Source organism: Pygocentrus nattereri, chromosome 13 (genome assembly GCF_015220715.1).
Source record: "Pygocentrus nattereri isolate fPygNat1 chromosome 13, fPygNat1.pri, whole genome shotgun sequence".
Classification (NCBI taxonomy): domain Eukaryota; kingdom Metazoa; phylum Chordata; class Actinopteri; order Characiformes; family Serrasalmidae; genus Pygocentrus; species Pygocentrus nattereri.
In genome coordinates, this window is record NC_051223.1 from 15,355,943 (window position 1) to 15,372,489 (window position 16,547).

Genomic DNA, 16,547 nt, shown 5'->3' on the forward strand with positions numbered 1-16,547 from the left:
GGATCCTTTCTGAGTGGAGTTCTCTGTGTCTGTGTGGGCTTCCTCTGGATGCTCCGGTTTCCTCCCACATGCAGTCAGGCCAATTGGATATGTTAAATTGCCCCTAGGTGTGAACGTGTGTGTGATTGTACGTGTCTGCCCTATGATGGCCTGCCGACCTGTCCTGGGTGCTTCCTCCATTCTGCCCAAAGACTGCTAGAATAGGCTCCAGCACCCCATGTGACCCAGAAGGATTAGTGGTTTAGAAACTGTGTGTATATATTGAGATATATGAATTAATAATTAATTTTAAACAATACATCCGTTTATCGGAATGTAGCTTTACTTGCAGTTTGTTTACAGAGAAAAAAGTCTTTTTCAGAAGATTTTTTATTTTATTTTACATTTCACATTAATTATTTACTGCAGATAAACAAAATCATAATCAAACAAGAATTAAGGAATCACATTGTTGTCCAAACTCGAGGACTTTGCTCAGCTGTCCCTTAATGGCAGAGTACCAGTCTATTTAATACTGTAAAACAAAATTCCTTTTCATAATTTTTCCAAAATAAAAAAACAAACATTTGTGTTCTCTTACCATTCAAAACAATAACAAACATTAGTTACTGTTTATCATATTTCCATATTATATTAATCATATATTGGCTCATCACACAACTGGATACCATGTGAGAACAAAAAACATTCCTAAAATAAGCAATGCTCTTATTTTTTCTTCAACATTGCAATAACCTTTCTGAAATTTAGCCTTTCTGCAACATCCATTGGTGATTCATCATTCTGAAAAAACAAAACAAAAGACATTACAATAGCTCCGATGCTGAGCAGAACTTAAGTGTTCATTTTCAACACTTTGGATGACTCAAACAACCAGATTTTAGAAAAAGATACTGACTCAGACATGCTTAAGAAATTCAAGGAATGACATAAAAGTGCCCCAGTAGACAACTGTAGGCTTGTATCTTCATTAGTTTCTGAGATATAAAGGCTTTTTTTTTACCTTAAATTAGCACTATGAAAAACGTACAAACAGTCATTATGCATGAAGTATTGATGCTAGATGCACAAACTTCTCAGGAATTACTCTCCGGTTTAATGGGTGTTCAACACAGAAGAAAAAAAGATGCATGTTCCTCAAAAACAAACAAACAAAAAACCCGGTTAGCATTAGAGCAAGATCTGGAAGACCAAGAAAAGTCTCAGATAGAACTGCAGCTGACACTAGTGGTGATGCAACATTCTACTGTGCAGCGTTGCGTGCACAAACATGATTTCCATGGAGGAGTCATCAGAAGGAAATGTTACCTGGTTTCATGTCAAAGTATGAAGTATGCAAGACAACATCTAGATAAACCAGAGGCATTTTGGAAACAAGTGCTATGGACTGATGAAGTAAAAATAAAACTGTTAAGCCACAATCACTAAAAGTTAAGCTTTAGGATTGTGTGGCAGCACAGAAAACGCTGCCTGAGTAGACGGAAGAATGGATTCCACTAAATATGAGCAAATTCTGGTCAAATGTGACAGTCAGTCAAGAAACTGAAGCTGAAAAGAGGCTGGCTTCTACAAGTGGACAATGATCTAAAACATACCCAAAACCCAAAACAAAATCCATAATGAACTGCTACAAGAAACACCAGCTGAAGGATCTGATATGGCCCTCACTGTCCCTGGACTTAAACACCTTTGAAAATCTGTGGGTATAGTTTACACATGCTGTCCATACAACATGTTCCAAGAATGTTGCAGAACGGTCCAAATTTTTGCACATGCCACAATTACTATTCTATTTTTTAGCATGCATTTAAACTTTGCTTTAAAAACAAGCTTTAAAATGCTTTATTGAAAACTTTACTTAAGAAAAGTAGATTATTATATTCAATTGACTCAACACTATCACCGCAGGATAACATACACAGACATCAACATAACATCCCACAGTACCTATGTTTCTCTCGATTTTCCATCTGTGGGTATAGTTTACACATGCTGTGCATGCAAGACGCTCCAAGAATGTTGCAGAACTGTCCACATTTTTGCACATGCCACAAATACTATTCTGTTTTTTAGCATGCATACACTTGTTACATACAAATGTTATTTTTAAAGTAGTTCACAACAGAGTCTCTGTTTACTACATTTCACATCAAAAATCAACAAAATGTGGCCAGGGGTAGAAGAGTTTAAATAATTGATTGAAGTGATTTGCTTTTACACATCAGATGACAGTTTAAACTGTCTGTGTATTGACGTAAACAGAGCAGAAGTGAATGCTCATGATATGCATCAAAGGGACCAAACACATATCCTCTCTCCTAAGCCAACAATCAGGATGCATTAATGCTATTTGGGCATCTTGTCACTGTAGAAATGCTAGACTGTCAGACATGAGCAGTATAAATTTGAAACTTGAAATCATGATCTGATGGTTTTTGGTTGCAACGCTTCATGGCTAAGCTGTTGTTGCTCCTAGATGTTTTAATTTCACAATAATAGCACTTACAGTTGACAGGGCAGATCTAGCAGGACAGAAATTTCATAAACTGACTTGTGCCAGAGGTGCTATCCTATGACAGTGCCATGTTTAAAGTCACTGAGCTCTTCAGTATGACCCATTCTATAGTCAGTGTTTATCTATCAAAACTGCAAGGGTATGTGCTTATTAGTAACCACCTGTTTTCAACGTGTGGCAGAAATGCAGAGAAATATGCAAATGAAGCAAAGAAACTCCTATATGCAGTATGTACAAAATATAGTTATCATTATGAATTATTAATTTATTTTAAATGTATTATTGAGCTATTGGGGCAGCACAATGGCGCTCACAGCAAGAACGGCCTGGGTTCGGTTCCCCGGCCAGGTGACCAGGATCCTTTCTGAGTGGAGTTCTCTGTGTCTGTGTGGGCTTCCTCTGGATGCTCCGGTTTCCTCCCACATGCAGTCAGGCCAATTGGATATGTTAAATTGCCCCTAGGTGTGAACGTGTGTGTGATTGTACGTGTCTGCCCTATGATGGCCTGCCGACCTGTCCTGGGTGCTTCCTCCATTCTGCCCAAAGACTGCTAGAATAGGCTCCAGCACCCCATGTGACCCAGAAGGATTAGTGGTTTAGAAACTGTGTGTGTATATATTGAGATATATGAATTAATAATTAATTTTAAACAATACATCCGTTTATCGGAATGTAGCTTTACTTGCAGTTTGTTTACAGAGAAAAAAGTCTTTTTCAGAAGATTTTTTATTTTATTTTACATTTCACATTAATTATTTACTGCAGATAAACAAAATCATAATCAAACAAGAATTAAGGAATCACATTGTTGTCCAAACTCGAGGACTTTGCTCAGCTGTCCCTTAATGGCAGAGTACCAGTCTATTTAATACTGTAAAACAAAATTCCTTTTCATAATTTTTCCAAAATAAAAAAACAAACATTTGTGTTCTCTTACCATTCAAAACAATAACAAACATTAGTTACTGTTTATCATATTTCCATATTATATTAATCATATATTGGCTCATCACACAACTGGATACCATGTGAGAACAAAAAAACATTCCTAAAATAAGCAATGCTCTTATTTTGTTTTCTTCAACATTGCAATAACCTTTCTGAAATTTAGCCTTTCTGCAACATCCATTGGTGATTCATCATTCTGAAAAAACAAAACAAAAGACATTACAATAGCTCCGATGCTGAGCAGAACTTAAGTGTTCATTTTCAACACTTTGGATGACTCAAACAACCAGATTTTAGAAAAAGATACTGACTCAGACATGCTTAAGAAATTCAAGGAATGACATAAAAGTGCCCCAGTAGACAACTGTAGGCTTGTATCTTCATTAGTTTCTGAGATATAAAGGCTTTTTTTTGCCTTAAATTAGCACTATGAAAAACGTACAAACAGTCATTATGCATGAAGTATTGATGCTAGATGCACAAACTTCTCAGGAATTACTCTTCGGTTTAATGGGTGTTCAACACAGAAGAAAAAAAGATGCATGTTCCTCAAAAACAAACAAACAAAAAACCCGGTTAGCATTAGAGCAAGATCTGGAAGACCAAGAAAAGTCTCAGATAGAACTGCAGCTGACACTAGTGGTGATGCAACATTCTACTGTGCAGCGTTGCGTGCACAAACATGATTTCCATGGAGGAGTCATCAGAAGGAAATGTTACCTGGTTTCATGTCAAAGTATGAAGTATGCAAGACAACATCTAGATAAACCAGAGGCATTTTGGAAACAAGTGCTATGGACTGATGAAGTAAAAATAAAACTGTTAAGCCACAATCACTAAAAGTTAAGCTTTAGGATTGTGTGGCAGCACAGAAAACGCTGCCTGAGTAGACGGAAGAATGGATTCCACTAAATATGAGCAAATTCTGGTCAAATGTGACAGTCAGTCAAGAAACTGAAGCTGAAAAGAGGCTGGCTTCTACAAGTGGACAATGATCTAAAACATACCCAAAACCCAAAACAAAATCCATAATGAACTGCTACAAGAAACACCAGCTGAAGGATCTGATATGGCCCTCACTGTCCCTGGACTTAAACACCTTTGAAAATCTGTGGGTATAGTTTACACATGCTGTCCATACAACATGTTCCAAGAATGTTGCAGAACGGTCCAAATTTTTGCACATGCCACAATTACTATTCTATTTTTTAGAATGCATTAACACTTTGCTTTAAAAACAAGCTTTAAAATGCTTTATTGAAAACTTTACTTAAGAAAAGTAGATTATTATATTCAATTGACTCAACACTATCACCGCAGGATAACATACACAGACATCAACATAACATCCCACAGTACCTATGTTTCTCTCGATTTTCCATCTGTGGGTATAGTTTACACATGCTGTGCATGCAAGACGCTCCAAGAATGTTGCAGAACTGTCCACATTTTTGCACATGCCACAAATACTATTCTGTTTTTTAGCATGCATACACTTGTTACATACAAATGTTATTTTTAAAGTAGTTCACAACAGAGTCTCTGTTTACTACATTTCACATCAAAAATCAACAAAATGTGGCCAGGGGTAGAAGAGTTTAAATAATTGATTGAAGTGATTTGCTTTTACACATCAGATGACAGTTTAAAATGTCTGTGTATTGACGTAAACAGAGCAGAAGTGAATGCTCATGATATGCATCAAAGGGACCAAACACATATCCTCTCTCCTAAGCCAACAATCAGGATGCATTAATGCTATTTGGGCATCTTGTCACTGTAGAAATGCTAGACTGTCAGACATGAGCAGTATAAATTTGAAACTTGAAATCATGATCTGATGGTTTTTGGTTGCAACGCTTCATGGCTAAGCTGTTGTTGCTCCTAGATGTTTTAATTTCACAATAATAGCACTTACAGTTGACAGGGCAGATCTAGCAGGACAGAAATTTCATAAACTGACTTGTGCCAGAGGTGCTATCCTATGACAGTGCCATGTTTAAAGTCACTGAGCTCTTCAGTATGACCCATTCTATAGTCAGTGTTTATCTATCAAAACTGCAAGGGTATGTGCTTATTAGTAACCACCTGTTTGCAATGGGTGTGGCTGAAACACCTGAACTCAATAAATAGGTGTGTCCCAATACTTCTGTCTATACAATGTACTCTCTAAAGTCTCTGCAAACACCAAAGCTCAAAGCATCATTATTTTTGCCATCCTGCTTCTTTCATTGTCCAACTTTCACTTCCATAAAGAAGAAAAAAACATTGACTTGACAATTGTAATCCTGGTTTGTAATGGTTTGTAACAATCTATTGCATTTGAAGATCTTTTTAAGGTCTTATTTCTTGAGTGCTGGATCCATTGTTGATAATAATGGATCTAAGTGGGCAAAAACTGTCCCCCATTTCTCCATCTTTAAAAGTGTTTCATGAACTTTGTTTTCTTCGTACTGAGCTGTACACATACCTGGTCTTTAGCTTTCATTATTAGGGCTTTCAGATCTTCGTTTTCCACAGTGAGCATGCTGTCATCTACATATTGACAATTACTGATGTTTTTTCCACCAATCTGTAATTCTTTCTCCAGTCTTAATTCTTATTAGCACATGTTCTGCACACAGGTTGGACAAATGTGGTGACACTATGAAGGATTCTTTGTCTCATTTGCTGATGTGAAACAGTCTGTTTGTCAATTTTCTGTCATGACTGGTTTGGTGATCAATGCAAACGTTCTTCATTAGAACAGCCTCATCCATTAACTAAAGAGGAAATTTCTTCTTAATACCCGCTAATGCAATTTTTCTGAAGATTTTAAATTTCACCAGTGTTTTCTTATTTAGGATTTGCTCTTGGGTAAGAACATTCTACCACACTCAAACAATTCTATAGTTTAAAAACACTTCATGAATCTGATGATGAAATTTTTCTTAGGACCTTCCTTAAGAACAAATTTAAGATAAAACAGAAAATATTGGTAGGATTTGCTCTTGGGTAAGAACATTCTACCACACTCAAACAATTCTATAGTTTAAGAACACTTCATGAATCTGATGATGAAATTTTTCTTAGGACCTTCCTTAAGAACAAATTTAAGATAAAACAGAAAATATTGGTGAAACAGGCCCAATGAGATTTTCAGAGTACATTCATTAGCCTTACGTGGTCATCACAGTCAAAAGCTTGGTTGTAGTCAATGAAACATGTTGACCACCTTAGCTTTCCTTAGCTTTTTCAATTATCCAGCATACATCAACAGTATTTCTTGTTCCTTCTGCCTTTCCCCGAATCCCACTTGCACATTTGGCAGTTCTCCGTCAATGTAAGGCTCTAGTCTGAACTGAAGAAGCTTGAAAATAACTTTACTGGCGTGTGATATAAGGAGAATTCTTTTCTACATTCTTTCTGCTCTCCTGTCTTTGGTTCTGGCAAATAAACTGACGTCTTTCCTGTCTCCAAGCAATTGAATGGTTTCCAGATCTGTTAGCATAATTTGGTCAGCATTTTAACCGAACCTTCTTCTGAATCTTGAAATGCTACATTTCAGCTAGGTATTTCTGTTTATTCTGTCTTAGTAGATAAAGACATCTTCAAAGTCTGCACTTTAAGGTCTTCAAAGACCACATTTACTTTTAAATATCGTTGTATCTCAGAAGCTATTGTAGATACAATCCTGTAACTCTGCACCGTAAGGTATTAAGCAAAGAAAAAATGCCTTCCATGGCATTTAAGTCTTGTGTATTGCTTTTAAATTGTGTTCTGCTTTCTTAAGAAGAAGCTTGTTCTTTGAAAGTTCCTCATAACTGACACTTTACAAACCTCTGCACATTCAGCTTTTTGTGAAAATCAGAAACTTACTTTGTTCTTGATTGAAATATCTGCATTTTTCTCCAGTAAGAGTGGAATAATTTGATGGCTTTTACTCTGGCAGGCATAGTGAAGTGCAGTGTTTCCTTTCTGTTGAAGAAAAAAAAATACAATACAGCAAATGAGCTGATAAATACTATTCTTTGTGTGCTTGTTTCTGGGTGCTCGGCTACAAGGGAATGTGTCCTACAGTACTCACGTAATCAACAGCATCAACTTCCACCTTGCTGCTTAAGACAGACTTCATCAGGCTGACGTGCGCCTTCTGCTTCTCTATCTGTTGAACAAAGCACATGCAACCAGTCAACCCTGTTCACACTACTGCTAATTATTGTTTTCCAAGTCAATTTTGCATGAAAGTGTGTACTACTTGGACACTATTTTGTATGCAGAACACTACTGATAGTAATTTTATACTGTACCATTATGAGGTATCCGATCAACAGGATGGGCATGAGAATAATAATCATAAGGTAATCCAAGAAAGAGAACCTCCTTTTGGCAACATAGTGCAAGCAAGTCCTTTCTTTCTAAAGGCAAAAAAATGCAAACATGCAATTAGACCTTGCAAGCAGACACTTTTGCTTTAAAAACAAGCTTTAAAATATTTGATTGAAAACTTTACTTAAGATAAGTGTGTAAAAGTAGATTATTATATTCAACTGACTCAGCACTGTCACTGCAGGAAGAAATACACAGACATCAACATAACATCCCACAGTAGCTATGTTTCCATATTTCTAACAATAAAATTGTGTAAAAAAGTGATTTTTTTCCCCCATTTCCATCAAACTGACTTTCACCAATAAAAAAGCTTTCCGCAATCATATAATTTCCAACAAAAATAAATAAATAAATAAATAAATAAAACTTTTGTTTCATCATTTTTGGTATCAGAAAAAAAGAAAAAAGAAACCATATTGATTTTACACCCAAGGTTTGTCCAGTACCTTGTTTCTTACAGATACGTCAGCATTTTGATGTAAAAGGTATTTGACAGTCTTGAGGCTTCCACTTCTACAGGCTGCTATGATTGGTGTGTCTCCATATATTTCATCTTGAACATTCAAATTCTTGTCATCTTCCTTGACTAGCTGATGAACTTGGTGGATGTCATCATTGTAAGCTGCTTGACAAATGGGCTATGGAAACAAAAGGAGAAATGTAAACTTCTACTTAATGTAATTAACAGTTGCTTATACAGTTGTGATCACATTTATTCAACCCCCAATGCTGTGAAGCGTTTTATGGAATTCAGTGCACATTTGCAATTGCGTTCATAATTAAATCTTACAAGGACTTGTTAAAGAACTAAATGCAACTAAAATAGCATCAATTGTTTTTGTCATAAAGTATTAAATGGCCTTTTTGTGATTTCTTCATTGACACAATTATTCAACCCCTTTACAACTACGACTCTTAAGAACAGAGGTTCATTCCAGTGTTTTCAATCAGGTATTAAAACCACCTGTGGATGTCAACGAGCAGCAATCAAGCATAATAAGCACCAATTAGGCAGATTTAAAAGGACTGTGATACTCAGCTCCTTCTAGACATCTACTGGTGTGTTTACAAGCATGGTGAAGGCAAGAGAATGGTCCCAGAAGACACAAGAAGAGGTTATTTCTCTTCACAAGAATGGCAATGGATATAAGAAGATTGCGAAGTTGTTAAATATTCCAAGAGACACTATCGGAAGTATCATTCGCAAGTTCAAGTTAAAGGGCACAGTGGAAACGCTAACTGGTCGTGGCAGAAAGAAGATCCTGACTGCGACTGCTGTGCGCTACCTGAAGCGTAATGTGGAGAAAAATCCCCGCGTGACTGCTAAGGAACTGAAAAAAGACCTGTCAGATGTGGGCACCAAAGTTTCAGCTCAGACAATAAGGCGCGCACTGCATAACGAAGACCTCCATGCCAGAACTCCCAGGCGCACCCCCTTGCTGACTCCAAAGAACAAGAAAAGTCGACTGCAGTATGCCAAAAGTCATGTGGACAAGCCACAAAAGTTTTGGGACAGTGTACTGTGGTCAGATGAAACTAAATTAGAACTGTTTGGGCCAATGGACCAGCGCTATGTTTGGAGGAGGAAGAACCAGGCTTATGAACAAAAGAACACCTTGCCTACTGTGAAGCATGGCAGGGGATCAATTATGCTTTGGGGCTGTTTTGCTTCTAATGGTACAGGAAAGCTTCAACGTGTGCAGGGTACCATGAATTCCCTTCAGTAATAGGAGATTTTGGAGGAAAATGTGATGGAGTCAGTCACAAACCTGCGGCTTGGAGACGTTGGACCTTCCAACAGGACAATGATCCGAAGCACACATCCAAGTCCACTAGAGCATGGTTGAAGATGAAAGGCTGGAACATTCTAGAGTGGCCATCGCAGTCACCAGACTTAAATCCAATTGAGAACCTCTGGTGGGACCTAAAGAAGGCAGTTGCAGTGCGCAAGCCTAAGAATGTGACTGAACTGGAGGCTTTTGCCCATGAAGAATGGGCTAAGATACCCATAGATCGCTGCAAGACACTTGTGTCAAGCTATGTTTCACGCTTGAAAGATGTCATAACTGGAAAAGGATGTTGTACTAAGTACTAAAAAATAATGTCACTAGGGGGTTGAATAAAACTGATAATGATGTGAGCACAGAAAAGACATTTGTGGTTATTTCATCATAAATGTTGTTATATTTGTCTAATTTATAAGTGCCTCTTTGATATAATTGTAAATAAGATGACAGAAATGATCAAAATCAATGTCAAACTGGCCAAAACACTTTATTTCAGTGGGGGTTGAATAAATTTGATCACAACTGTAGCAGCCAGCAGGAATGCGAGAAACTACAGATTTTCTTTTTGATGTAATACCAAACCTAAAAAATTAAATACTGATACTTTTAATAGTTTTCTCATTAAGGTGACTACTACAGTATACAGCCAAAATTATGAAGACACTTGACCATCGCACCTATATGAGATTGTTGGACTTCCCATTCCAAACCATGGGTGTTAATGCAGAGCTAGCATGTACAGTTGACTGGGGCAGATCTAGTAGGGCAGACATTTCACAACTGACTTGTGGCAAAGGTGCTGTCCTATGACAGTGCCATGTTTAAAATCACTGAGCTCTTCAGTTCAACCCATTCTACTACCAATGTCTATGGACATTGTGTGGCTGTGTGTTTGTTTTTATACAACTGTTAGTAATGGGTGTGGCTGACAAACCTGAACTCAGTAATTACACTGTGTGCACAATTATTAGGCAAGTGAGTATTTTGACCATAATATGATTTTTAGGCATATTTTCTAACTCCAAGCTGGACAAACTTGATTGCTTAATGGATTTAAGCATAGCAGGTGATGTGTATCTATGTAATGAGCGAGGGTGTGGCCTAAGGAGATCAACACCCTATATCAAGGTGTGCATAATTATTAGGCAGCTTTTTTCTTTAGGCAAAATGGGCCAAAAAAGAGATTGGTAATTTTTAACTTTTCAGAGTCAGTTCAAAGGTCTCTCAGAGGGATGCAGAACTCTTGAAATTGCTAAGATAATGGGGCGTGATCACAGAAACATCAAACGTTTTGTTGCAAATAGTCACAGGGTCACAAGAGTCTTCCAGCTCTATCATATTCCAGAACTGCAACCTACCTGGTGTAACAAGAAGTACAAGATGTTCAGCGCTCAGAGACATGGCCAAGGTAAGGAAGGCTGAAACCCGACCACCACTGAACAAGACACATAAGCTGAAGTGTCTAGACTGGTCCAAGAAGAATCTGAAGACAGATTTTTCAAAGGTTCTATGGACTGATTAAATGAGAGTGACTCTTGACGGACCAGATGGGATGGGCCCGTGACTGGTTCAGTAATGGGACAGAGCTCCACCCTCGAGTCAGACGCCAGCAAGGTGGAAGTGGGGTACTGGTATGGGCTGGTATTATTAAAGATGAGCTGGTTGGACCTTTTCGGGTTGAAGATGGGCTCAAAATCAACTCCCAAGCCTACTGCCAGTTTTTAGAAGACACTTTCTTTAAGCAGTGGTACAGGAAGACTCTGCATCTTTCAAAAAGACAATGATTTTTATGCAGGACAATGCTCCATCACATGCATCCAAGTACTCCTCTGCATAGCTAGCCAGTAAAGGCGTTAAAGATGAAAAACTTATGACATGGCCCCCTTCCTCTCCTGACCTGAACCCAATTGAGAAATTGTGGGCAATTCTTAAACGGGAGATTTACAGTGAAGGAACACAGTACACCTCTCTGAACAGGGTCTGGTCTGGGAGGCTGTGGTTGCTGCTGCACAAAAAGTTGATCATAACAGATCAAGAAACTGACAGACTCCATGAATGTAAGGCTTATCTCTGTTATTGAAGAGAAGGGTGGCTATATTGGTCTATATTGGTCTACTGATTTTTTTTTTTATATGTCAGAAATGTTTATTGGAAAGTTTTGAGTTGTTTGTTTATAATTCTCACTTGAACAGATGAAAATAAAAAAGTGAGATGGGATAATTTGTGTTTTTCATTTAGCTGCGTAATAATTCTGCACAATAATAGTTGCCCAATAAATGTGCACATATAGATATTCTCCTAAGAAAGCCAAAACTTCACTATTTTTCTTAAACATTCATGTTTGAGGTTTATTAACATTTTGGATTAACCGAGAGCACTGTCATTGGTCATTAATAAAAATAATCCTCAAAAATAAGACTTGCCTAATAATTGTGCACACAGTGTAGGATAATTAGGTATAATTACGTGTCCACATACATTTGGCCATATAATGTAGCTTTTATATCAAAATCTCAGCTTAAAAAGCTATTTTCAAATCAAGCTGCAATAATAATAATAGTTGTACATACAAAAGTTTGGGCACCCCTGATCAAATTATTTTTTTCTTCCTGAGTGAAATTAAGTTTACACATCCTCTACAGAGAACATAGAGAACTACTGCATATATAAATGCACAAATTACTGTTTATAGTCAGCTTAATATACTAGAAAAAAATAAATAAATAAAAGGCTTTTGCAAAAGATATAGCACATTTTAGAGTTTATTTACATTAAATGTAAATGTAGATTTTATATTTTTCCAAAATATTCAACATTAACACATTTTCACTTAAATCAACAAAACATGTAATTTGACCGGGGGTATGCAAACTTTTGCATCGGCCTATATTTCTAAACTTCGGATTAAGAAGTGTGGGGAAATGTAACCCAAATTTAACTGAGAGCATTTCCCTGATTGAAACTGCTCCACAGATTTATGATTTTATCTATAATGTATGGGAAGGAAAGAGGGAAGGTGGTCTAGCAGTTTTTTTTTCCTCAATATTTTTCATTGCAAAAATATTTCATTTGGAATGTTTTTTTCTTTGTAACATCTTGCTGTTCTAGTCCAGTCATGCTGGTGGTTGTTCATTGTCCACCCAAGTACGCACCCTCTTGGTATTTTACTCGACCCATCTCTTCATTTTGATCTACATATCAAATTCCTCACCAAGACAGCATTCTTTCACTTATTCAACATTACTCATCTTTGCAGGTTCCTGACTAATGCATGATGCACAACCTTAGGTTCATGCCTTCATTACATCTTGTATTGGTTACTGTAACTCCCTCTTTATATTCCTCCCTGTAAAGTCTATATAAGCACTACAGTACAGTCAGAACTCTGCCTATACTAGAGTTCTCACTTAAGCTTACATCACCCTGTTCTCTCTCAGCTACACTGGCTACTGGTCCAATCGTGTATAAAGGCTCCAATCTGACTTACTGCTGGCTATACGAACCAAGCTCCTGCTCTGTTTGTACAGGGACTGAATGGCCCGTAACAACTTGACATAATATATTTTTGAAGTTATATGCATTGCTGTGCCATTGTTTGACTAACTGGAATACATTTCACAGGAAAAAATGTAAGCATCATATTATAAAACATTGAAAGTTTTCACAAATCAACTAATAACTAAAACAAGTTAATAACAATGCTATTAAAAATTATCACCTTTTTAAATCAATGACCGACAAATAATTCTAGTCTGTTTTCGTCTCCTTACATGAATATTACTGTGTCAGTGTTTGGGTAAATGATAGATATATCCATTTTTGTATGCATGGTAATGGAAACAGACCTGTATAAAACAAAGTATCATAAAATCCGTTTGTGAGTATTTTTCCAAATCAAGTAATATGCACAACGAGAGAATTTGCAAGACTACTGATAATGTTTGTTTGAGGAATTAGACTGCAGTCAGATAGTGTTATTCCTAAGGAGATAGCAATCAAACATTGCGAGATCCATTTGTGATTTTTTTCACAAACCCAGCTCTGCTTGATTAAACACATTTTCACAGATTTGGAAGTTTGTATTTCACTTACTTTCACTTTCCGTGCTCGCGGTCTGCACAGGTCACGGACGGGCAAAATAAGAGCTGTGAATTTTTTCCACAAATCGACCTGGTCAGTCTGAGCCTGGTTTCATTCATGTGAGAGCTCGACTTTTGAACTTATACGCTTTAGAAAACAAATCCCCGATGTACAATATTGGCGGATTTTGGCGTGGAACATGACGTCATCTGAATTCACAAATCAGGACTAACAAAGCGCCCCGGTGTTTGTGGATGTACTGGATTCCGGAGTTACAGCCGGTAGAAATCCGAACCGCTAACCGCAAGTCAACTTTACTGCGGTCCAAACCCGTCAGCTCATTACCACTGGGAAAATAGGATAATATTAAACGATGCAAGGCAGCAGGACACCAGGACTGATCGAGAAACAGCAGCACTCGGACAACGTGAGACAGGAAACAGCAGTCTGCCAGCACATTACACACATAAGCTACAATTCCAACTGAAACGGCTGAAATAACAGTGAGAGCGACGCAAATACTGTCTAAGGTTGGATTACTAACTTTAAACATGCGGATAAAGGTTCATAAGTCACTTAATCAAATTGCCCAGGCAAAAACTTAGTGAATAGCATTCAACCGACAACCAGACAGTGTTGTGACGTTTACCAACCTCTGAGTACAGGATCCCCATGGCGCAGGACAACCAGAGAAACCCACAGCAAACACATCCGCGTCCCCTTCAACCTGTGGACCGAGTCTCCTCGGAGAACAAGAAACGTTTCGCAGTAATCCCTGCGCTAGTAAAGTGCGCTCCAACTGAGGAGAAAAGGTGTGGTTTGTGAAGATGACTCGAAAAAAAAATCCCACTATGTCGTTTTCAGGTGTATTAGCTAACGGCTGCGTGACTCAGTTCACTGACGCAGCCGGCCAGCCCTGAGAAACGGAACAAGGTGTCACATGGAGGCTGAAACCTTTTCCCACAGGTGAAGTAAATGACGCAACAGGAGCCCCACGACGCAGGGGGGCATTTACGAATGGACCCCAGCGATGGATCTGAGTACTGATTCCTTTTTAAACACGAAGAGTCAGATGGAGGAAATGAGACCACTTGTAGGATCTTCAGCGACTTAGTAAACTAACCCAGATAAAAACATAGAAACCTTCTGTTGGCTCTGCTGGTGCCCAGTAGATCAAGGCATTCTGCGTTGATTCTATTGGTTTAACAGGTGTTCCGGGACAGATTCCAGATGCACCTGATGGTTTCCTTATGGGTGTCCTACTATGGCCTGTAATGGTAACCATTAAAGCAATGTTCATTAAAAAACAAAACCATCAGGTTTTAATCCTAATGGTTCTTTATTTTTTCAGTAAGGAAAATAAACACATGCTTTTTGCACCCTGATTCAGTTAAGAGAAAAATGATACAGTACAAAAAATATAATATTTAGGGTTAAATATACTTTCGATACGTGAAGGTCCGTGTTTCGACATTTGATCATTTAAATACGAATATTCTTAACCTGTGTTCACTCCATCGGTAGAACGGAGAGGTTTTGACTGCGGAGCCGCAGGTTTACACCCGCTCTTTCAGGCCAGGGGAACGCATGCGCACTAGGACAGCACGATTGTGCCATGTAAACAGTAAGTCTTTATAGGAAATTTGAACGTTATGAGCGTCCCATTCATATAACAACCAGTGGCCGGTCTCCTCACTCCTCACTGATGTAAACAGTGACTGTTTGTGTCGCCGTGCATATCACAGTTCAGGAAAGGAGAATGGCAGTATACAAATCAACCACTGTTAACCGGTTAAACCGTAAGACAAAACACACTACAAAACCTACAGCAAAGGAAACGCTAATGCATGGATACATTCAAAAAGTGTGTTTGAGTCTAAAGCTTAATATTACACTCCGTTTTAGGCTGCTTAAGATAAAGTTTTATTCCTACACATGTAACGTAAGTGTCCACATAAAGCCCCTGTATTAAGGGTAGGTTAAGTTAGCTGAGCTAACTATATGTCTACATACCCATTAGGTAACCCAGGCCACATGTCCGTGTAGTACTTACAACGTGAATCTCTACATGCGTTCAAAGCAAAGTTCGTTTTAGCTTAAAGTTTAAAATATAACGTTAACCCAACTCAATTTTATCACAAATTTTTGGAAAATCCACATGAAATGTATGAAATGTTGATTAGCCTAAAACTCGTTAAGAAAGACAAAAACAGGTGTCGGCGCATGCGCTGAATGCCGCTGGCGTGAACCTGCTGGCATGAAACTGCGGCTCTGCAGACAGATATTTGGGGTTTGGGCGGCGGGGTGCTGAGGGGCGATAGACAACCAAGTAAGTTCTGTTTTAAACCACGAGATGGTGCTGTTTCTTTCTGGCAATACCATTTTTTGTGATTGGAGTCATTTCGATCACTTTGGTCACACCGATAACTTTGCCTGCCATTCACCTTCCATTATAAACTGCTCTGGATTTGCATTTGTCTTCCAGATTTTCGCTTAATTGTACAGTTTTTGTTTGCTTGTCTAGGAAAAGAACAATTCCATCCTTTCACGCAACTATCCAAGAATCCAAGCATTTTCATATGTTGATATTTCTTATGAAGTTTAAACTTTGTTTTTATCCAGTCACACTGTTTGTATGCAGAGAATTGCACTGATGGCACAGATTAATTCAGATTACCCTCAGTGTAGGTGCACTGTTGGTGATGTGTTTAGGTGCTACACAGCACTTCAGCGCCACTGATTGAGGTGACATCACTATTTGTTGTATACAGCAACATGAGCTGTAAGAATTATCCTGAATTATTTATTCTTTTGAGCGTGCACTCAAAATATTAGTAAAAATCTAA

At 38.0% G+C, this 16,547-nt stretch overlaps 1 protein-coding gene across 3 annotated transcripts; it reads right to left on the reverse strand.

The window, feature by feature from the left end:
- Positions 1–353: 353 nt before the first annotated feature.
- ankrd22 (ankyrin repeat domain 22) lies at positions 354–15,954 on the reverse strand. Of its 3 annotated transcripts, none has more exons than XM_017705583.2 (7): positions 15,755–15,954; positions 14,355–14,500; positions 8,281–8,472; positions 7,753–7,860; positions 7,530–7,607; positions 7,322–7,420; positions 354–3,659 (listed from the first exon to the last, which is right to left on the reverse strand). In XM_017705583.2, exons 2-7 carry the CDS (start codon positions 14,373–14,375, stop codon positions 3,582–3,584), a joined length of 576 nt encoding a protein of 191 aa, XP_017561072.1. In that variant the 5' UTR covers positions 14,376–14,500; positions 15,755–15,954; the 3' UTR covers positions 354–3,581. The 3 variants fall into 3 exon arrangements, with proteins under 3 accessions (XP_017561072.1, XP_017561071.1, XP_017561070.1); XM_017705582.2 differs by having other exon boundaries at positions 15,715–15,954; XM_017705581.2 differs by lacking the exon at positions 15,755–15,954 and having other exon boundaries at positions 14,355–14,612.
- Positions 15,955–16,547: the final 593 nt, after the last annotated feature.